Source organism: Balearica regulorum, chromosome 5 (genome assembly GCF_011004875.1).
Source record: "Balearica regulorum gibbericeps isolate bBalReg1 chromosome 5, bBalReg1.pri, whole genome shotgun sequence".
Taxonomy (NCBI): Eukaryota; Metazoa; Chordata; class Aves; order Gruiformes; family Gruidae; genus Balearica; species Balearica regulorum.
The window spans coordinates 30,758,120-30,781,931 of NC_046188.1; the positions used below are offsets into that span (position 1 = coordinate 30,758,120).

At 35.2% G+C, this 23,812-nt stretch overlaps 1 protein-coding gene across 1 annotated transcript in view; it reads right to left on the reverse strand.

Annotated features, from left to right (window-relative positions):
* The window catches only part of SCFD1 (sec1 family domain containing 1), a 52,231-nt gene that overhangs the window by 23,407 nt on the left and 5,012 nt on the right, over nucleotides 1-23,812 (reverse strand). The window contains exons 3-14 of the mRNA XM_075754071.1: nucleotides 23,315-23,403; nucleotides 22,206-22,296; nucleotides 21,249-21,371; nucleotides 19,956-20,043; nucleotides 15,735-15,824; nucleotides 14,506-14,561; nucleotides 13,441-13,526; nucleotides 11,776-11,875; nucleotides 8,446-8,585; nucleotides 7,930-8,020; nucleotides 7,504-7,577; nucleotides 6,185-6,266 (exon numbers count right to left, since the gene is read on the reverse strand). Coding sequence (XP_075610186.1) covers nucleotides 6,185-6,266; nucleotides 7,504-7,577; nucleotides 7,930-8,020; nucleotides 8,446-8,585; nucleotides 11,776-11,875; nucleotides 13,441-13,526; nucleotides 14,506-14,561; nucleotides 15,735-15,824; nucleotides 19,956-20,043; nucleotides 21,249-21,371; nucleotides 22,206-22,296; nucleotides 23,315-23,403 — 1,110 coding nt within the window. The remainder of the gene's footprint in view (nucleotides 1-6,184; nucleotides 6,267-7,503; nucleotides 7,578-7,929; nucleotides 8,021-8,445; nucleotides 8,586-11,775; nucleotides 11,876-13,440; nucleotides 13,527-14,505; nucleotides 14,562-15,734; nucleotides 15,825-19,955; nucleotides 20,044-21,248; nucleotides 21,372-22,205; nucleotides 22,297-23,314; nucleotides 23,404-23,812) is intronic.

Consider the following 23,812-nt stretch of genomic DNA (forward strand, 5'->3'; position numbering starts at 1 on the left):
TCAGCTGACAAAACCTTAACTAACTAAATCCTGGTGTTTGGACACATTCAGCTATGTGTGGGCTGGAAGAGGAGACCGGCAGAGTGGATCTCCATCTCATTGCCTTGGAAGTGTTTCAGCCTCACATCATACCCACAGGCAGACTGAAAAGATATTGCCAGAGTGAGGCAAGAGTCACCGGGGATTCTCTTGCATCAAGAGATTCAGGAAATTTTGCCTGACAATGCCGAAGCGTGCAAAACTACCATGGCACCTTCTAAGCCAGTGCAGTGGCTGTTGTAATGACAGCAACGTAAAAAATATAGAAGTCTAGTTTTCACATGGTTTTGAATACTACTAAAATTATTCCTGAGATCACAAATAAGGAAATGGAATTAAAAAAAAGTTATTTCACCACCCCAACCCCCCCCAAAAAAAGGAAAGAAAAAAAAAAAGGTACTTCTCTAGCCTAAGGATATTAGGATATTTCACCTTCTGAGTATAGGAAGTTCATCAAAAAAGAGTTGGAGATGAGAATACAAAATGAAAGAAGAGGTAAGTGACAAGAATATTTTAATATTGAACACCTTTGGCAATCAGCTTATGATGCAGGTAGCTATCTAACACTATTTTTCATTCACCATCTACTGAACAAATTGAGAAGAGCAGTTACTTGCAAAACAGCAAATTAATTTAAAGCCTTTGTGGAAGCTTGCAATTACAGCTTATAAAGTAAATTACCATGAGAAGTGCTCAAAAAATGACCACTTGCTACTTTTAGGGGCAGAAGGGTGTCTTCTGTTGTTTGTCATAGTGACTACGACTACATATGAGGCATATGAAGCGACAAAAGAGAAAAGAGCTAGAGCTTCTTTCAAGCTATATTTACCTTGAGCTCATGTTAGAAGAGTAGTCACAGCCAAATTTTGGTAGTTATGCTACTGTAAAACCTTGGCTTAATCATGTATTTAGCCAAAATTAAACTGATTATCAGTAGTTACGTTACACTAGTTTAAAGTCTAAATAGAACTGAACTATCAGCCTTTTTCCAAATCCTTACTTCAGACGCAATTTGGTATCCGGCCTGTCAGAGACATTCTGTGACTTCAATTCTACAGCATCTTGGAGAATATCTGCATTAGAGTTTCCTTAACTCTCCCTAGAGAGATAAAACAATTTCAAAGAAACTACTACAATTTTTCTAGTCTGTTACATTCACTTGCTTTTTGTGGTTTAACTACATTTCTATCTCCTTACATGGAGCTAAATTAAATGTTTTAAAGTTTAAAATATTTTTCCCCAACAAAAGGCATCCAACAAACAAGGGATTGTCTTTAAATCTGGAAAATTCATCTTACTAAGATAAATATATTATTGTTGAATTTGGCAATTCCCATATTATCTTAGCTGGTGATCTGTTGAAGATAAATTTATTCAGATGGCATGTAAAAATGTACAACATTAAAAAAATATTCACTAATTCACTATATTTGTTTACAGATCAACTTTTAAATAAAATTATGTAATTATGAGATACTTTCCATTGTAAGAACAGATTTACAGTTGTTAACTTACTTGGAGTACAAGCTAGGTAAAATTATTCTCAACCATGTGCAACTTTATGACGGTTTGACTAAGACTGCTGAACAAAAGACTAACCACAGCAAAGAAAACTCACTGGTTGCATATATCTGCTATTCTTTGAGCCTAAACTGAAACATTAATGGTACATCTACACTCACTCTCTTCAAAAATTTTGGACAATTACTTTTGAAGTGTGAACTTAGCAGTCTTTGGGGTAAAAAAACCACCAACCTGAAAATCCTAAAACTTCAGGTCCTTTATTTCTATCCACAATAGGGACATCAGAGGTAAGAAGCAATATAAAATTTTGGAGACTCTCTTCTTGATGTGACAAAAGCACAAACCAAAGACATGGATCAATATGGTGAGCCTATTCAGCTGCTTCTTCACTAGATAACTAACAAAGGTTACTAGCAAAGATGCTAATTAGGGCAATACTTTTCTTATACTGGTTTGCTAGGAATCAGACGAACATCTAATCAAATTTCATACAGATTACTGAATAGCCTTAAACACTACTAGTTACCTTTTGACAGATTTCCCAGATATGCCACATCAATGAGACAGTTACTTCCCGAAGAGCCAACTTGTCTAAGAAGTGCTGATAAGAAGCAGATGTCCCATTTAATTTAAGTATGTGCAATTTTGCTCACTCAGTGGCAAACTCACAGACATGCCAAGAGGAAAAGCTGGGGAATAGGAGCTAAACAATCCTGTAGATTCAATAAAAAAGACAGCAAAGAAGAGGTTCTTATGGGTGCCAAATTGGCAAGCAAGGTGAAGAAAGATAATAACAAAAACCAGTAATAAAATCAAGATGCATTTACATTTACAGTTATTCCCTTTCTGCCTCCTGCTCTTGATTCCCTACTATGACATCTTGTTCCACACCAACCTCATTCAGAAGACCTTTCTGGCTGCCAATTCAGGGACAGGATCTGTATTGCAGTTAAAGCGCAACACTTCAGCTTGCTTAGTCTTTTTTTTTTTTTAAATACATCTGTGAAAGCTTTCAACTTAGCATCTTTACAAACAGGCTGTTCATAAGCCAAAATTCGTAAGCTAAATCTTAGGGAAAATTACTGAAGTGCATGGGAATCTCTACCTGAGCACTGTACTCCAAAAGCAACACAAAATTCCTTCTTTTTTAAGCAGAGAAGTGGAAGCAGGACTCACTGAAATCTCTCAGACATCATTTTTGTAAAGACTTGTAGAAGACTCTCCTACCCTCTTTACAGTACAAAGGTTCTTCCTTTTAGAGGGAGAGAGAACATGCAGAAGAACAGAAAAAAAAATTTTCTAAGAAACTACTGGGAGAAATTTCCTAAAGATACTGACAGAAGACAACCACAAATATAACAGCCCCCAGAATGAGTGAGGTTGGTCAGGCAATTATAGTGTGCTCCTATCAAGAGGAAGAGAAACTCTGGGAGAAGGCAGAAAGCGGCAGCTACAGCCAGTTCCCTTTGACTGAACTGCACAGAATGATGCTGGAAAGGTCACTGAACTCAGAAAAAAATGTTTGTTTACTGGGAAGTTACTCAATTATCAGTTCTGAACTATAGAAAAATAGCCTGGACCACTGTGACATTTATATTTCACAAACACATATTGTTTCTGTTTACATGGTAAGACAAAAATGTAACCTCATTTAAAACAGAGTAGTTAAAATAGTGGAATTCCTTTACAAAATATGAATTGGACAATTTGAAAGGCTATTGGCAATCCCAATAATGGAGTCATTGAAAGTATCACGTCTTGAGATCAAGCAAAATTGGAGATACGTGCTAAGAAAATTACGAAGGAATTAAAGCCACCCCCCAACCAAACCAGTGTAAGTTATCTAAGATAGATAATAATTCACATAAAAATCTGCCACTTAAATTGGTATGTATAGAATTCTAGCAAGATGTTACCTAATCTACCCTGTCATCAATTAATCATTTTAGAAAAGTGTACGTGTACACCTTTTTATATGCCGTGATTTAACATGCTTCAGTAAACCTACTATTCATATTAAAATGACATGCAAAGATAAGCATTACTTGAAACTCTAAAGCAGCAAGAAAGATATCCATAATTCTAGTCCTAAATCTGTTATCTGTTGGGTACAGTCCTTCAGTCACCAGCTTCTTCAGAGGAAAAACAAGCAATGCAAAACAAGGATGCATTTGTTCTAAACACTGACAATAAATACTTGATGGTTCACTTTGGGGAAAAAAAAAAAAGAAAAAAAGTGATGCATTCTTTCCATTATTTCACTAAACACTTAGATATGCCAGAAAACTGCCAGGACCCCTAAGTATGTGATTAATTTCTGGTTTCCTCTTGCTGTGTCTTAGAAAATGATCCAAAAGAATGTGGAACGCAGCTGTAAACTGAACACTAAAATATGACCACAAGAAAAACTAAATTCACTTCGTACATCTCAGGCAGGTCTCGGAGCATTCTTTGCACTGATTCTCATATATGTGGTGAAGAAAAATGCTCAAATACTTAATGTAGTAAAAAACCATAATGGACAATGCAAACAGTCTATCTTGAAGTATGAATGTGCTTCCAGATTATTTAAAAAATGAAAATATAGTAACCTGAAGAAAAGCATGGTGCCTCACTAGCTCCTCATGACCTGGGCACTTGCCAAAAAAATTCTCAATCCTAATCTGGTTTAATTATTTAACTCTACATAAAACCTATTAACCACAGCCTCAAGGTGCCATCAGAATGTCTTTAAAAAGCACTGGCTGAAATATTGCCCTTTTTGAGAGTATTTTTGAGGAATCCATTAGGTAGCATATCACCCTTCACATTACAATTCCACAGCTCAAGATAGAAAAATACTAGTTGTAACACTGGAGAGTGAAAAGAGGGGAGAAAATGGACAGGACAAAGCAGTTGGAAGAAACTTTACATTCATTCAGTGAAAAGGCTTTAGTGTAGGTAAATTCCAACAGAAAAAACATGTGCTTCTGCGTGAGTTTAAGATGGTTTCCTAAATATCTGGAGATGAAAGAAGCGATTCTTTCTAAATCAAAAGAAAAGATGATACAGATGGAGATATCATCAATATAGTGAAGAAACTGCCAGCCCATTTTTCTCACAATCTTCTTTGACAGCTATACAATGAGAAGGTAAGGAGCCTGAGCACTTTGCCATACCAGAATTAAGAATCATTTATTGAGAAATGGATCACCACCCCCTAGGAACTCTAACAGCAGGCTCCTTGTCAGAGGAGAGAGCCTAAGGGCTAGTAGAACGCTATAGCAGAGGGATAATTCCTTCCACCTCTAGGTAACAGAAAAGTGTGTTACTAGCACCTAATGGAGAACAAACGAGCACATCTGATTCCACTCCATTGCCAAGAGGACACCGGCGATCAAAACTGATGTTATTGCCATTCCTCATCCTGCTCTGAAACCTGGCTTCTGTCCAACAAATACTATGTAAATAATACTAGTGTAGGCCTGCCATTACCATCTCAGTACCTTTCTTAGAAAAGTGAATTTACAGACAAGGCATCAAATAAAATACCGACACTGTCAACTTCCATTTGTTTTCAATGGTATTAGTGCACTGCTTTTGAATTGCCAGATATGAAAACTGACATGTCCAATACTGAAAAAGCACAAAACCTAGCCCCTAAAGTAATGAGCCAAACATAGAGACACACTTATATCTCTTCTCCAATTTTATAAATATGTAAAATTAATCTATTTATTAAAATTCAGAATGAATCCTTTGATCATTTATAGTACTCAGTTTAAAAAAAAATGAGTACCAGTAATAACTAAGGACAGATCTTATGCACTTTACAGATGTTCAAGGTAGTTTCAAAACACATCGCCTTCCATGAGTTATAAATAGCATGGGGTAAAATTTTCTAACTATTGATTTTCAGTGAGACTTGGTGCTTGAATCACTTTCAAAAACAGAATTTTAGTGTTTCTGAAAGGCTCAGCTATAATTTCTGTTCTCATACTGTGTAAACAGATCCATCTTCCAAGTTATCCTACTAGTAACCATGGTCTTTACTTGATACTGAAACCATCTGCAAGTTCTCTGATACAAGAGTAGCAGAGTTAAACAGAAAAGAGGTCAAGCATACTTCTGAAGTGCTTAAATTATGCACAAGACATCTAACACAGACCCTGTTGGAAAGACCAGTTTAGTAACTTGCATCATTATTGCCACACCTCTAGGTATCATTTTTGTTGGTGAACAGTAAACAGTACCCTTCTGATAAACACAGAGCAGAAAATTGCTTAGACTGCAGCCAAAACTTGTCATGACACATCTCTAAAGTAAACAAAACACTTCCATCATAAAATTAATTTAGAAAGACTTCAACACACAATAAAGGTTGTGGCCATCATAAAAATGAGAGTGTACTGGTAAATTCTGATAGGAAAAAAATGGATATTTTTACTTGGCTTTCCATGTAAAGGCATTCAAAATTTGTTCCCTCTTGCCCTTCAACACTACGTAATGTTATACAGTGATTTCTGCAAAAGGTAGCACAATTGAGAAGACTTACTTTCTTATCTTACTTCACCTGCTCAAATATATTTCTCCAGGTAAGGAGCACTACTGATAGAAAGCTGAAGGTGGAGAGCAATCATACCTTTATATGCTCCAAAACTGCTGTTGCAACATTTGTATGAAGATCAATGAGCCTCTTCTTTTCCAGAAGTTCTGGAAGAGAGCTGAAGAGATTAAATACAAACTAACCTGCTGAGTTGCACGGTTAGTCGAATTGTGTATTGTACAGTCAATACAAAAAAACTTATAGACTCACAGAACAGTTTGGGTTGGAAGGGACCTTTAAAGATTATTAAAATCTAAAATTACAGAATACAGTAGGATTGGAACCAAAAAATTACAAAGTATAGATGTAATGATTCTCATAACAGAGGGACATTATCCACAAGTAATGTAATAAACCAGGTTTTTACCTTGACTAGCAAAAAATACACATAATGTGGGTAATTTAATATTCCTATTGAAAGCTTGTGATCAACAACAGATATATGCCCTCCTTACCTAAACAAATAATCTACTAGAATCATGGCTTATATAATCAACACATAGTTTATGTCTGATAGATATGAAAGTGTCAATATCTGCCAAATCATGTCAAATAATTATCAAATAATATTAAATAATATCTGTCAAATAAACACAGAATTTCTGGATGTCCTGGAATTTGTCACAGGTGCTTCTGCATAGAACACAATTCTCTCTGCAGGATTCACGATTGAAATTTTTTCTTTTGTGAAATAGGAAACTGAACAGTTAAGTCTACTTTGTAGAAAATTTGTTAGTTAAGGTGTTGTGATCTACATGATTTTCACTGCTGGCACTCGAGCATCACATGTATGAAAGACTGCTCAAGGTCTATATACTTTCACATCCAAAAGCACCCCGGACAGTGAGTGTCTTAGTTTAATAGTAAGTGGATGGGAAGGCACTTGATGACATTGACTGCATGTCCTGAAGAACCATGAAGTTAAGTAACCATACTTCCTTTCCTCCTTTAAGCAATTTTAAAATCAATGTTACCTATGATAATTGGCCATTAATGACCTTATAGCTGGAAGGTGATTAGTACTGCCTTTGTAAAGAACTGCATTGAAAAAAAAAAACAAACCAGAAAATGAAAAAAAAAGACAGGAGATTATTCAGCTTTGCTGAGGAAACATGGCTCCAAAGCCATGTGCAGAGAGGGCTCACACACACATGTTGTGGAAGTCACATGTGCAAATACTTGTCTAGGACATTGCATTAAACTTTACCAAAATTATAAAACATTTAAACTCTATTACTTAGCTGAATAGCCTACTTTTAAAGCTTTTTATTTCAAAGGACATTAAAAATGAAATGAAAGAAAGAATTAGAAATGGTTCTCAAATAATTAAACAATAAGCATTATTGATTACTCACCTGACAGCTGAAGTTAGCTTAGCTGTATTATCAGAAAGCATACTTATTGCTCCTTCATCCTCCCCTTCTATACCCTGGGATTTGGGGGCAGGTTTGGAAAGAGGAATAACAACAGTCATAATACATACGAAGATCACACATGCAAATAAAGTCAGTACATTCAGAACGTATTTCCTCATAATGGTATTAATGTCTGGATTGTGTTTTACAGTTATTATGGAAGTTACATAAATGTAATGCAAATAAATCCAAGAAATCGAACCTTCTCATGAAATACGGTACTTCTAGTCCTACTCGTAAGATTGTATTATGCCTAAAATTCAGCATGTGCTGATAATTTTTGTGTGTGGGGTGCCAGAGCGGACTAAGCAGCTCTACAAGTCCAATTATGCTTTACATAAAGCACATATAGGTGATAAAACTTACCATGATACTTTTAAGTCTTTTGACTTCATCTTCTTGGGCTCTGTAGGATTCCAGTTCCTGCTGAACAGACTCAGCTACCTCTGGAAAAGGACTAATGTAATACTCTGCATTAGGCTCAGTTAAATCAACAAATTGAGACACTAGAACCAGACAGGTCGCATGATCAAGACGGTCACGAAAATGTTTTCATTGAAATATCAATACACAAATCATGCAGCAGTATAAAATCAGTGAAAATAATGACTTCTTACTATAGGTTTACTTAAACTTTCTAAGATATATTCATGGCTTTCAATATTTTTACACCATTTTTGTGAGAACAATTTTGTGCTCTTCAGCAAAAAGCTAATATACAATTAATATGGACAATGTATACTGACAATGATAATTCCTTAAAAAAAAACCACCTTCAAAAATATTTTCAAAGAAGCTTAAAAATAGAACTATCATAATATGAAGAATACTTAGAATTTATATGGACTAAATTAATATAAACTCTGTACCTATACAACTTACCTGCCCTTATGCTTTTGCCAGAATTTATCAGATGCAGTTAAATCATAGGACTTCTTATTTTTTTTCTTAGGTCTGGCACCTGCTGGAGAACTTTCCATTCCTGTTGATTCTTCCAAGTTAACTCTATTCAAATGGAAATCCTAAAAAAAGAGGAATCTTTTGTAAGTATTTGACAGTTTTTAATTATTTAATCAGTCTTTTATATTCAATAAATTATCTTCTAGAATATTTTCTAAAAAATTATTAACCCAGCTATTTATTAGAATTTCCTAAGACAGCAGGGAAGAATTTACTAACTAACTAGATAATAACAACGGTAATGTAAGAACTCTAAAATTAATCACACGTATTGAAAAAACACCAAACAAAGCAATAAATGTTAAGCAAAGACATCTGATTGTCTCACATGCAAGCAATCTTCAGATACTGAACTCTAACACTGTTTTCTGTATGGAAAAATAAATTATTTAGCTCTAACAACTGACCAAAACTCTGAAGTAACAGAAGTTTCTGTGCTGTGGACAAAAAATGTTTCAAAGGCTGAATTTCACTTACACAACTACAGCAAATGTATCAAAGCTGCAAAGAAGTTCATGACATCAGCAATAGGAATACCCACTGTGAGGACTATTTAGCCACACCTTCACAGCTCTTTCCCTATTGTTCTAAACACTAGTGAAATAGTGAGTGCATGATAAAGCAACAGTTTGCAACAAAGCTGTTATTTCTCCATGTAGCTTTTCTTCTTCCACAGATGCATGAACCTAGAAACTACATCTTTTTGCTAGATGACACCATTATGCCCACATAACATGTCATCACACTGCTCCCTGTGTGTCTTCTGGTTCTTTCCGCCATTACTTTTGCCAAGTTCAGCTCTCTATTTTCCACAGCATGAATATTCCCTCTGGTTTTCAACAAAGATTAACAAGCACTCCACTTACTAACTTTATTCTAATCCTTTTCAAGAATGTTTAAAATTTCAAAGGTGCTCTTTGCTTGGCAAATAATGATAGAGTCAAATCTTCAACTACACAGAATCTGCCACAAATCTTTTAGAATAGATTTTTTTTTTCCCAGAAATAAAACTCCACTTTATTATGTTCATTACAGTATACAGAACTAGATCACTGTAAGTTAAATTGTCAAATAAAATTTTAAAATGTTTCTGGTTAGCCCTTGGCGGAGTTCACACTGAAAATGAAATACTATAAATGATTCATGCCAGAATAGAAACAAAACCAAGTAGCTACTCAAAGGAAGCACATGCAGTCAATGAGCACAAACCTCATCTTACAAGATGTGTTTAATGTTTCAGCAAAAAAGAGTATTTTTCAAGTACAAACGTTCAGTAAAAACTTAAAAAAAAATAATCTGATTACAAATTCAGCTGTGATTTTTGAGATCTATGTTTTGGCTCAATTTAACTCACCAGTGACCTGAGTTTCCAAGTTAGTTTTGGCATTTACAAGGAGTTTTACCAAAATGATTCTTATTGATCAGTGGTCCTCCTTTCACCTCCCCATTTTGTCTTTATAAGGCTTTCTATCCATGCCTCCCATTTTTCTGCATCCACTCCTGAAAGGTTTTTTATTCAGAAATGGGAATCTCTTCATACAAGCCTGTTCATGTGTAGAAACACCACCATTATAATCTCAATGGATGCAGCACACAACTTTATGTGGCTGGGTTAGCATTCAGTTCAACATCCCACAGAATTCCTGGACTAGTGTAACTGAGAGCTAAACAGAAAAAACAATTTATTTGAAAGTACAGTTTACATAATCATCACCTTGGTAACACTTTCACAGTTACAATTTATGGCCTTTTAAAAGGCTACTGCGGTTATTTCATGAAATATTATGCTCAGTGCATGAAGAACCTCGCATGCTTGCTTCTAAGGTGAGTAACTTGACTGGTTTTGAAATAAAACTTTTGCCCTTGACATGGAGTCACAGGCCACTTGGTTACAATTTCACTAGACAAATTCATAATCCTATCAACTCAGTCAAAAATTAGATGCAACACGCAACATTTACCAAGTTGTTCTAGAGAAACTACTGAAGCCTGACGTAGTACAGATAAATATCCAATGACCCTCAAATCATTGGTTGACAGGTAACAAACTGAAATAAATTTAGACCTTGTGCAATAGCATTTACACTTGTAAAAATTCTAATTCGGATTTCCATCCCCTACTCTTTCACTGATTTTTCAAAAGAAACTTGTAGAAATTCAGTACTTGTATTTGCAAGCCTGTAGCTAGTTCAATAGTTATTGGAGAAAACAGTGCAAACCATGTTTTTTTCATATATGCCTTTCCTAAATAAACCAGGCCAAAAATTGTTTATTTGTAAAAAGCAAGCTTAAGAGGAAGGGACTTTTCATAAAGAATGATTTACATAAAATATAATTTAAAAGTGTCCTAAAACATCCCATTAGTGCTAAAATATTTTCATTGTAGCAATGCAAGTTTCTGGACAACACTGTATGTATGACTATATAGTTCACAACCAACTCTGCATACACACACATACGTGCGTGTGCATATTTTACAGATTCCTCTAACACTCTCAATAATAAAACCAAAATATTTCTCAAAGCTAGATATTGAAATGATTTGCATGACTAACTCTACAGTATAAAAAAGCCTCCATGTAGTAATTATTCTTACTCATATCATCTTTTATTATTTACTCTGTAACCATATATGAAATATATAAATCTTAGGTAAATAGTATTCACTTTCATTCAAGTACATTTCCACTACTGGTTATACAAAATAAACTTGAGGAAATAAAAGTGGTTATATAAAATAAACTTGAGGAAATAAATAGTTTCAGTGGCTATCTGAATTTCTAAAAAAAATTATTAAAAAGATCTATTTCGGATTCCTCACAGTAGGGTCATATAGCACTTGGTATCTCTATATTGAACACCTACACCACCTTGTGGAGAAAAACAGAAATAGGAATTTTTGGAAATTCAAACTAATACTACAATCGGTTTAAAAACTCACTTTCAAAACTCAATTGCACTTAATGGAGTTTGGAGTTTACATAACATAAAAGATCATGAACTACTGAAGAAAAAGAAAGGATTGCTGAATTACCTATCTTTTAATAATATCAAGATTCCAACTTTTTAACCATTTTAGAAGTTAGTACTAAATAAACCTTCTAGAGAAAATCTTCCAAGTTGTTTCTTGCTAAACAACTTCCAAATAAAACAGACAAAACAGATTTTAGATTGAGAGAGAATCTGGTATTAAGTTTAATAACAAACTAAGTGAAAAAATAGTTTTGGTAACAAAATCAGATTTATTCTTACCAGAACATCATGCACTAAAGCTTGGTATGTCCAAGTATGATGTAGAGGAGTTGCTAAATCTATGTTTCTGTCAACAAGGACTAATAGGGGCCTTTGGAAGCTGAAAAGATGACATGGTATTAGTACTTCTGTAAACATGTTTAGAACACCCCAGTAACATCCTGAGTGGTACCAGCCACCTTCTACATCACGTTTCAAGTTAAAAGCCAAACTGCCTACTGCAGAGTTCCTCCAGCCTTCCCCAAAGCATCTGGGGCTGATCACTGCCAGAAATTGCATGAATTATTGTCTTTGTAGTGATGAAAAGATAATTTTTTTGATACTAAGTGAAATTACCAATACATAACTATTGAGCAGAAGTCAAAACACTAAACAGAAACTACCCTTTTAGGTATTAACTAATAGGTCTTTGTGTGGATACACATTTGAGTTCCAAACAATTGTCTAAGTGGGTAATATTTGACCTTAATCCCCATTATGAACCTCAAATATAAAATCTCTCTTTAAAGGGTTTTAAATTTCATTTTTCTCTTTGCTTGTATATGAAGTCCATAAAGAAAAAATAATCAACTTCTGAGATGCATTGTGGTAGGTCCATCAATACTCAATTTTGTGGAAAAAGAATGCAGACATGCCTAGATGTCTTGGATTATGGCTACATCAAAAATCTATAGTGAAGATAGGAAGGCTGTGAATTTACAGACCATTATTGCAACCACTTCCCTTAAGTACATTAACCCTACAGTTAATTCCATGCTCTGGATTTCCTTGCAATAAGTATTTTCACGCAGATATATAATCTCAAGAGCCTTAGTCACCTGATTCTGAAAACCAAACTAAAGATATGAAGTCATTTAACTGGTTAAAGGCTTCCATGCTTCACTTTCCTTGCATTTTGATTTTCTGAGGGTAATGATGCTATACTATCAGGAAAACAAGCCACCTCTCTGAAGGAAAAACAGTGGTTACAATTCAGTTCCCGTGAAAATGAGGGAACTGGTATTTCACAGTATTCTCTCTCTTAATACCTTTTCATTTTGCCATCCTTGATGTTTTTTGTATCTTTTATCCAAGTTCTGCTCTTAATTTGATATAAAAATATGATGACTACTTTATATCCAGTTAGAAGATCGTAACTGTTTCCTTCAGCTACAGTCTTCCTGTACGTCTCCTCACCTTTTCAGGTACAGGGTAAACTCCTGTAACACACTTTCCTAAGGCAGCCTGTGGAGTATTCAGCTACCTGGGGGCAACGGTATACACAGGAGGCTAATGAGGATACATTATCAGATGTGCGCAAGCATCCACAATGTCTTTTCTCTTTTTAATGGACTAAAGGTTGCTAACAGATATGTTCAGACATCCAACTGCATATCATGGTCCTGTAAACTGGGTATTGCAGGAGCTTGGTTCTTGCTGGGTTTACAGGATGAATAAAATTACCTGGTTCATTAGGACTTCGCACTTATTAGCTATAAAAGTTTTGAAACTGGTTATGCTAAGAGATTGGAAAACTCCCTTAAAAGTATATAAATTTTTTTAATATAGAATTTGGACCAAATTCTTGTAAACAGTTTTCAATACAGTGGTGATTTATCCTAATGAGATATTTCAGACAACTGAAACATGAAAAATAAAGATACATAGTTATTATTAACACCATACCTGAACTGGCCAGCTCCAAGTGTGTCACCTGTAAAAAGACTGTTTCTGGCATCTCTTAGATTCTCTCTGAGCTTTTTATCTAATTTCTGAGGGGGGAAAAAACCAAAACAGCCTTTAACAAACCATCAAAAATGATCAACATTTAAAGATTTATTGTACTGTTTTTGTAGTTTCTAAATGTCTTAGCTGCAGGAAGTCTAGGTCAACTGCACACAGGAAAGAAAGAAAACTCTTCTTTCTATTTTCTCCCTCCCGCACGTGTATCTATATCCAGGACTACACAGAAGATGTTTCCTCCAGGCTCACTAATCTCCTCCCAGAGAAAATCTCCTCTCCCTAGAAAATGCCAATAGAAAATACCAGTAGGAGGCACCAAGAGGGAACCACAGCAGAAGCAGCAAATTGGGCAGTCAGACACTGCCACACTAAGTGTTTCTTAAAAAGGAGACTACCCTCAATATGAATGCATGCACACTGAATGCTTAGGTTTAATCAGTATTAAGGCTTCACTGACAAAGAAAGATGTGAGGAAGATGGAAAAAGTTAAGCACAGTGACTCCTAATGAAGATGGTGCTGTAGAGACTTCTGATTGTGATTTACTTTGGTAATTTCATCCCTACTTGATGATCAAGTTCAATGTCAGTTTAGTCTGATACAGTAAAAATGTCTTGTACTTATGGGGTTTCCCAGCAAGATAGATAAAAATTTCTTACTAAGACACACAGAAAAACCAAGGCCAGACAGACACTTTTTAAACTGTGTAGATACGGCTTAATGGTTGTAATTATAATGCCTGTCAGAAAACCTTGATAAACTCTAGATCAGGAACCGTTATTCATGTTTAAATTTCCCATCAGCTGACTCCATAATATTACAATTTCTACAGATGAGTTCCATGGAACTGAAGTCAGACAGAAAAACCGCTGTGTCTCCTTTCCAGTTTCACTTCCTTCATAAGGAAAAGGATACAACGACACTAGATCCCTGCCTAGTATTGAGAAAAGTAAACAAGGTGTTAAGAAGGTTCTAAAACAATGATACTTGTTTAGAAAATAGTTTCTTACCACTGCCACCATTTCAGCTGCAGTTCCTCTTGAGCATCTGATTATAGGAATAGCTCCTAATAAAAGATATATTGACTTCTACTTGCATTGCAATTTTCAGATTATAAGTTAGTGTACTTTTCATAGAACAAATTTTTTGTAACATTCTGAGATGAAATTTTTCGTAACATTCTGAGATGAAATTTTTCAAATGGACAATACAAACTTATATTAAATTTGTCTCCTGCAGTTTTTATCTATGAAACAAAAAATACTATATAGAAATATTAAATAAAGTTTTACAAAAGTAAGTGAATATGTCACACAGGAATTTATGAGAAGTACAGTGTACACTAGAAAGATAGCTAATGTACTGTGGAGGGGACAAACTATCTCATACAGAAGCATTAAAAGTTAGTTTCAAAAAGTCAGAAGTCCCTTGAAAACAGTAATAATAAGTACTATAACACCACCACCACAACATATCAGTTACCACTCGCTGCAGGGTAATGTTATTTTCAAAAGCACATTTTCCATTGGCTTTCAGGTTTCAAAATCTTTAGCTACTGTTTCTTACTTATCTATATAAATATGAAAATTCCAATACCACAGACTTTAAGTGACTGAGTAAAAGAGATTTAATTTGTATCACACTAACACTTGAAAGAACTCAAGAGGTCCAAGGGAATCTCTCTTGAACAGACTGCCCCACAGCAATCTCCAGCTCCCCTTGTAGGAATGCTATCTCAGACTGATTTCAGTGAGAACTTCGATAAAGTGTCATCACGATGAAAAATGTATTAGCTAAGCATCAAGAAAACTCACAATAAAATAAGTAAATTTAATATATCTTCCTATTCCTTGAGTTATTTCAGTTAGATCTTTGCAGGGTTTGAGTGAGGGATTTTTTTTTGAGAGCTACAAATCCAAATTCAAAGCACCATTGATCTTCACTGCAAACTAAGATTTTGTGAAAACAGTGAATCCAAACCTTTGCATTTCAGTATTCTTCTCCCATTGATATGAAGACTAAGACTTAACTCCCATACAGGACAGCCTTTATTGTCTTTTGCAGTGATCCTTAGCAATAATTTGAGCCATATCATTAACCCACTCCATGAACTATTAAGATTTCTGTCACAGATCTAATTTTGCCTTTAATTTGTTATATGAAATCACTAAACTTCTAGGTATCTCATTGAATATGGATCTTTTCTAAAAGGAAAACATGCTAGAATTTGAAAACTTACCAAGCGTAACAAAAAAACAGAAGAGACTATCGACAATAGTGTCCATTATAGTTTCCATTTCTGTGTCCGTTATATCTGGTCGGTTAATGGCTAAAACAGTGTGGAAAAGCGTTAAGAATAAAGAAGTTAATGCCACTTCAGTACTGAGAAAGCCATCCTCTTCTTACCTAATGGCTGTCAATAGCCAACAGCTTTTGCTGCATAAGAGATAAAATCGTGAAATGCATCGCTTAGCATACCCATTAGTTCCCTCCTGCCCCCCCCCCTTTTTTTTTTTTTGAGGAAAAAATTGAGAAAACTTAATTACTGCTCACTGTATAAGGTCAAACACTACACAATCTTTTCAGATTACCTCGGACAAAGTATAATGTAACTTCTGGATTGTGTTAGTATTGAATTATTAAAAACCTCCTAGAAAACCACGTTACAGAACAGAACCTGAAAACCATTGTTCAGATATAAAATTCTCAAGAATTTTAAATTGTGTAATTTAAGGAGAATTACAGTACACAGCTATCTATATTTAAAAATTCTAAATCCCACCTCTTGTAATGGAGATTCCTTTTTTCCTCTTTTTTTTTTTTTTTTAAAAAATAAATTTACTGTCAGTTTCTAGGTTAGGGATAATTCCCAAGTTCTAAAACATTTCACACTACAAATAGAAAGACTTCCCTCACATATTTATGTCAGAACAAGAGATGTGTAGCAACATTTCTATTAAGTAATTAACACTGACAAGAATATAATAGCCGACAGGAAAATCAAACCTAATCTTATCACAGGTCTCAAGTCAAGCACTATCTCAGGACTCATGCCATAAATCCCATCCTCCTTTGTTTTATTTTACCTTTAAAAATTTCTCACATAATTACCTGTCTTATACTCTTTCTTCAAAAATAAACTTCAAAGCTCTGAAGATTAAGAACCCTTCCATCCCAAATTTATGCATGGCCATAATAATTCTCTAACTTTAAAGGTGCTTTTTTTGCCCCAGCTTTTGCCCTCTAAGAACTTTAGAGAGATGGATTATTTTAGCCATTTCTGTCAGCAGCTATACTTACTAAGTCAAACTTTCTACTAGGCTGCAAGGATGACAGCAGCAATAGAAGTGCTTCCCTCAGCATTTTTTTTATTCAGAGTTCAAGTTTCTGAAGTATCAGCAGCAAGAAAGACCGACTGTAATGACAAAGCTTTTTCTGTAATGACAAAGCTTTGAAATTAACTGGGGCTATCATTCTGTAGTTATCTCCAACTAACGGTCTCCCAGTTTACAGGGGAGAAGTAATCTTATTTTTACTCCCTTGACTTTCTCAATTTTAAAATTTAATTCCCTCCTTATTATTATGTAATAATAATATGGTACTCATTTATGATGTTCCAGTAATCCATATACTGTCAGTGCCTTCTATTTTTGTGTAACATGAACATTTTATGAGCACATTCCTTTTTTTTGTACCATAGCAATCAACACAAATACTCAATATTACTCTCCTTAGGTCAACCTTTGAGAAATTCCATTAATCATCTTTCAGTAAAATGTTCTATTTCTCTCTCTCCACTCTAACAAGCTTATGGGGTGCATCTATTGCAGGAAAGTAAGCTTAGGTCTCCTACTTACTCTTGTTGTTTTACAAAATTGATCGAAATTTGGTAAAGAAGCATTCAAACAGGATCAAACAGGATGCCAGGAACATTGACTTTATACCAATATTACCCAATTACTATTCCTTCTACACAGTCATAGAAAAACAGAACCACAGGGAGCCTGAAGGATTATCTAGTCAGTCCTCTTGCCCAAAGATGAGTTAAACCCATGTTATTTCTGCGTTTAAACCAATTGCCAAAGCTTCCCAGTCATGAAAAGGTCATAACATTTATAGGTAATCTATTCTAATATTTTACTATCTTTAATGTTAGAAAGTGCTTTTAATATCTGACCAGAAATTTTTTTGTTGCAATTTAAGCTCATCACTTCTTGTCCATTACTACAAGGACAGAGAGAATGTATTATCTCCTTTCTGTCTGTGAGAGCCTTTCACATAATTAAAGAAAGCTATCATGCTTATTTGTCATGACATTACCTCGCTGTAAATATAGTCATACCGCCAGAAAATCAGGAAACTTAAAATTAACCTTTTTTGTTATAATTGTTCTTAGCTCACCCATTCAGATACATGCATGGCCACACATGGCAGCGCTGCTGCAAGAACAGCAGCCGTCTTTCATCACCGTCAGATTTACATTGACTTATGTAGATTATGAAACTATACACAAACTGGCAGTTTGCTGCTATGGTTACTCTCCAAAGGCAAAAAAACCCCCAACCCACTACTACTTCACCCTGCACTCCTACTGCCTGCCTGTGTCAGAGCTAGACCTCACGTAGCAAGATGGATCAGCTCAATGCTCTAATGGAAAACTAATCACTCTCGATGGGAGATTAGATTTCTGTTCAATCAGCTTTTGGAAACAGCCCACTTCTAGACTGGTTTAAACATAGTGCGAAACCACGTGTCGTGTGGCAAATTTCAGCGGCCCAAGAGAAGAAAACAAACCACATAGAAACTGATGGGTGCAAAGCATTTTCAGTCATTTTAATTCAAATTCCTTGTTAGCTAGCAGGAATCATAAAAGCCAGTTCAGTATCTTTACATACACACAAACACATCACAAAACAATAATTACTAAAACTCTTAACACAGGATTTAGTATTAAAAAAAAAAAAGTCTGCTTTTCGAAGAAAAACGCCCTTCATGCTGGCAATGGAACCAAACCCCAGTGTGAGACAGAACTCAGTATTATGGATTCAGTTTTAAAGAAAGGTACTGACTTTGAAAATCGGGCAAGAGAGGAGAAAAATCTCACTGCTAAATGTTAGGCACACGGAGATTTCTCATCTCTACCTGGTCACTAGTGAGTATTCTGTGCATCCAAATAAATCAGGAATTAACTGTGTGACACTGTGTGCAGACAGTGCGACTACACTAAAGTAACGAAGAGCTGCTGCTAAAAAAGCGCTATCTTGCCTCTGACTTACACACTTCTGCTGCTTCCCTTGCATTGGATTTGTAGATCACACAAATGAGCTGATATTTTCTATGGAATGAGTCAACTGAACAAATACTCTGCAGCTCCAAGATTACTGATTCTGATGTAAAAGGAGGAGAAGATGAGGGAAACTACAGCAGGGGCAGCAAGACAACTCACCCTGTAGTAGCTAGCCACTTGAGTGTGAGGGGCAGGAGAGGTAGAGTGATAGTTCTCTGTTGATTTAGCATATTGAATGAGTCAGGGGAGCACAAAAATCAGATCAGAGGGAGGAAAACCATGTGGACAATTATGACAGCTAGTATATATGTTGACTTGAGCTGCCATAGCACCGTAATTGTTGAGGTAACTGACCTAAGGTAGCTACTTGGTTTTCCTGCTAGGTTCCAAACAGGTCCAACAGAAGTCCCAAGAAAAGAAAAGAAAAAAAAAAAAAAAAAAGAGTTCCACGAGGCTGATTTCACTTGCAACTCTGAGACTTTAGGAAGAAGCTGACATGCTTGGCTCACATGCTTGCAGAAGCCATCAGCATTTCTTATTTTCTAGAATGCCCTTTCCCAGATGCTTCCCTGTGCTACTCCAGCCCCTGATCCTAACCATTTCCCCTTGCACAGCCCTACATGTTTAACGTCTTGAATAAGACAAGCAGGTACCGACTGGTCACTGTCTGGAAGATACAAGAAATTCTATCAGTTAAAGTCATATTTCTGGCTGTGCATTCCTTAGAGTAACTTTCCAACTGACCACAGAGAAACAAAATACTAAACTCCTTAAGAACTGCAGAAGGGATTATGACTACGTAGCGGTGCCTAAACACAGCAGACACCCGCAGTGTCTATCTACATGCATAAACAATACAAAATTTTTCCTACATTATTCCATGTATAAAACTCCCTATTATCCATATATGTCTACCCTGCAATTTTGCTTTACTAAATTTGTTATTTAAAAATACATGATTATTTTCTATATTACAATAACTGTGTTGTAAGGATCTCGAAATTAATATCTAAGAACTGCTTCCTTCATGACTTTAAACTACACATCTAACAGATGCTGAATTCTAAAGCAGATCAAAGCAAAATAAAATTATTGCTTGGTATTAGCTACAACTTCAAAAGTAAATTTCAACTTTAGACATTCCAGTATAATTTTTATACAACTTTTACTTACCACGATACGAAACAAGCTCTTTGTTTTGGTTACACAATACAAACATGTCATCTTCTAAAGTAATAAAATTAAGATATTGATCAAACACCTAGAAATCAAGGAATAATGGTCAGAACAGTCCAGAGTGAAGCATAAAAAAACCCCAACTATCAGTGATTTATTGCTACCTCTTTTTGAACCTTTTACAGAAATACCTATTAAAAGAAAGAAATCCAAGATATAATGCATGAATTAAAAAGCCTATGTAAGGACCGAGGGATAATAAAAACTTTAGAGCACCTGAAAAGTGGCAAAAGAAAACAGTACAAGTATTTCTGCAGACAAATTTTTAGTAGCAAATAATCGCTGAAAAAACACATATGGAGGACATTATGATATTATAGGTTTATTTTCTATTAATATGGACTGCAACATAAACAGTGCTGAGCTCTAAGGCAGAAGAGGGCAATATCTACACAATGAGAGATTACAGCTCACAAATTCTAATTCTTCTGTAACATACCTGTACATTCAGGAAAAAAAATAAACCTCTCTATAGCATAAACTGTTAATGGGATATCACACCAGAAAAACAGATTTAAGAAAGTTAGTTCACAATGAGCGCTACACCAGTTTACTCCTGTTGAAGACCTAAGGCTTAAACAATACTAGTAGTTTTCATTTCACAACATTTCTTTCTCTCACACCAGCAGTACTCCCTAACAGGAGCGAGAAAAAGTGAGCATATTTAAATATATATGTGAAAATAATTATTTAATAATTTGCAGGTTTTGGTACAGGCATTCAACAAAAATAGGAGGGTCCATACCCGACACCTGCCTTTAAATCATAAAGGTATAAGAGTGTATGAATAACAGTGTGTACGTATGAAACATCCACCTCTACAGTATACTGCCTATTTAAAATGACAACTGCACTCATACTGCACTTTTCATGTATTTAGGAGCTAAAACCCCCAGCCCTTTATATATGCACTAGATGCACTCCTTGAGCTGATGAAGCTGGGAATACTCTGAAAACACTCTATTTCCCCTCTCATCATTTAGCACAAAGGTCTTGCAGCACTTGAACTTTTGACGAAGCTGTAGTACTAAGCTGAACTACTGAGACAACTGTAGATTCCCTTTTTCCCCCTCCAGCAAATCTATGCCTGACTTTGAATCTAACTAAACATGTATTTTGTTCATGATTCAGTCAGAAAAGCTGTGTATGGCACTGAAGTGGCCACATAAGAATGCAATAACACCTGTAATGGTAGTATCTTTAACATTAGAGACTGGGGGACTTTCTTACCTTAGCCACTTGAGTTACTGCATTAGCACCTATGGCAGCATTTGCAATATCTTCCAGTTTACTTCTCGAAATGGCAGAAATAAAGTTTAAATAATAAGATTCATAAAGCTGGTTTCGAAGATCCTAAAAGGAAGGAATACCACAACCTTTTTCCTGAGTAAGTACTAATATATTTCTGACCAATTAAAAAACATTCTTACTTTTACTATCTGATGTTCCAATTATGCACAGTCAAACTAAATTTTCGTAAGTGCTTAGCTGTCTGTTCATAGAGCCCTGTACACAATGTTTTGACTACATAACAAGATATAACTATCCTAACACAGAACTGCAAAACCCAGGAAATTAAATTTAAGCTACCAGACAGCAACTACTACTCCACACCTTACCACTGATCAAAACCACCCTTTGCTCTTCTTCCTTCCTTTGGTGAAGATGTCAATCTTCCATCAGTTCTTCCCAAAGAATATAAAAAACCGTGGTTAGCCTAGTCCCACACCCTCTCTGCTCAAAGCATAGTCAAATAGAGCAGGTGGCTCAGGATTGCGTCCAGCCAAGTTTTGAAGATCTCCAAGGATGGAGACTCCACAAACTCTGCAGGCAATCTGTTCTAGCATTCAGCCACCCTCATTAAGATAGCTTTTGCTTATGTTTAAATGGAATTGTCTATATTTTGAGTTGCACCCACTGCCTCTTGTCTTTTTGCTGCCAAAACTATCACTCTGAGACACAGAAAACATATTTACCTTTCTACTTGCTGGAAATTTGAAGTTTTGGATGTAAAAATTTTAAGTAATATTTTTATGACAAATATGTACTAATATATAAAAAATGGAAGCAAAGGTGTTCAGACACACACAAGAACTAGATATAGAATGGTCACACTCTGGTGAGTGCAGGATTACTTCACACACTCTGTTGTGTCCACTCATTTGAAACATTAAGCATGCAAGTTACCTGGCACATTCTGTCAATATTTTCTTCTGTTGGCATTACAAAGTAAACAGCTGGAACATCTGGAATAGCATCCCGATCTGAATGCAAAAGCCTGAAAGGAAGAAAAAATACATCTCTAATGTATTCCTCCTCTGATTTGTGAAAATTATAAAAGTTAAATAAATTATTTATTTATATAGGCACATTTAATTTCTTATAATTTCCCCTTATATTTAGATAGATTTTAGCAAGAACAAAACATGAAAAAATAACAAATTCGTGTTTGTATAATTTTGGCTGAATATATTATTAGAGGTCTCCGAAGTTTATTCAAAGCTTGAGAAAAGGCTTCGCAAATCTTCAAAAACAGATTAATCCATTCAGAGGAAGGTAAAATACTGCATCCACAAAGTTCATATACCAAGTATTAATTGTTGACGTGGTAACAAAAGACCTGAATATCTCATACTATTAAACTTGCCTTTCCTGCTCACTAAAACAAAGACAGGCAAGGTGCTTACACGTTTCTCTCACATTTCTGCTAGTATGTCAACATGTTAAACCGTGTTTCCATTTCTAGCCTTCACTTAGTAAAAGTTAATAAACTTTCAGAAAAAAAAAAAAATTATTTTCAAAGATCCTCCGTGACTACTACCACAGCCAAGGAATGACAATGAACTAAATAAATGTTCTCTGGAGAAAGAGAGATGGGAAATCTCTTAAAATAATACTTAAAGATTCCATATCTTTGGCAAGAGACAATTAAAATCAATGTGCAAAAAGACTAGCAGACAATATGCACAGTCCCATGAAACAGTTTGTGCCAAATAATTATAAGATATATGAATACAGAGGGAATTATACAGGCAGATTCCCCAAGACACCTACTGGATAATTCTTATTTTTGAACAAGGGCCTCCTCTACTTAGTAAGAAATCCCACTGAACACTGTTTGCAATGGCCTTTCCACTCCCTACCTGATTTTAGAAACAAGTCAGGGTACAATCTTTATTTTAGTAGTTATTCATCAAATGATTTTCAATATTTTGTTTGTGATTTGGGGGGAATATTAAAGAAAGTTCTTTTTAGCAAAAAAAAAAAAAAAAAAAAAGCTGAGGTTTTTTACTTACAGATGCAAAGTGATGCCCATATCTCTCAGCTCTTTCACTGACAGCAAAGGTGAGATTATATCTTGGCCAAATCTGTCATAAATCAGAACCTGAAATAGATACATATTTTTACAAAGTGCTGTAAAAAGTGGATACAGCAGAATACAGGATGCAGGGGATAAAGGAATTCAGGTTTAAGGACCTACTGTCCTAAGTGAAAAGTGCTAAACTTTTACCGATTTATAATACATCATTAATTTGTCATGGAGTTACATTTGTGCTTACTAATAAAAAAAAAAAAAAAAAAAAAAGAATTAAAAGAAACCTAATGATAAAGGGAAAAAAATTCACCACTTCCGTCTCTTAAAAATTGTCAAACAGGAATCTGCTGTCAGAAATTTGTTATTGTAAGTGCAAAATTTCTCTGGTTGCATTTAGCAGGAAACAAAAGGAGAAACAGAGAGGAAAAAAAGGAACTAGCAAAACAAAAAACAACAGAATGTATGAAGGAACAGAATA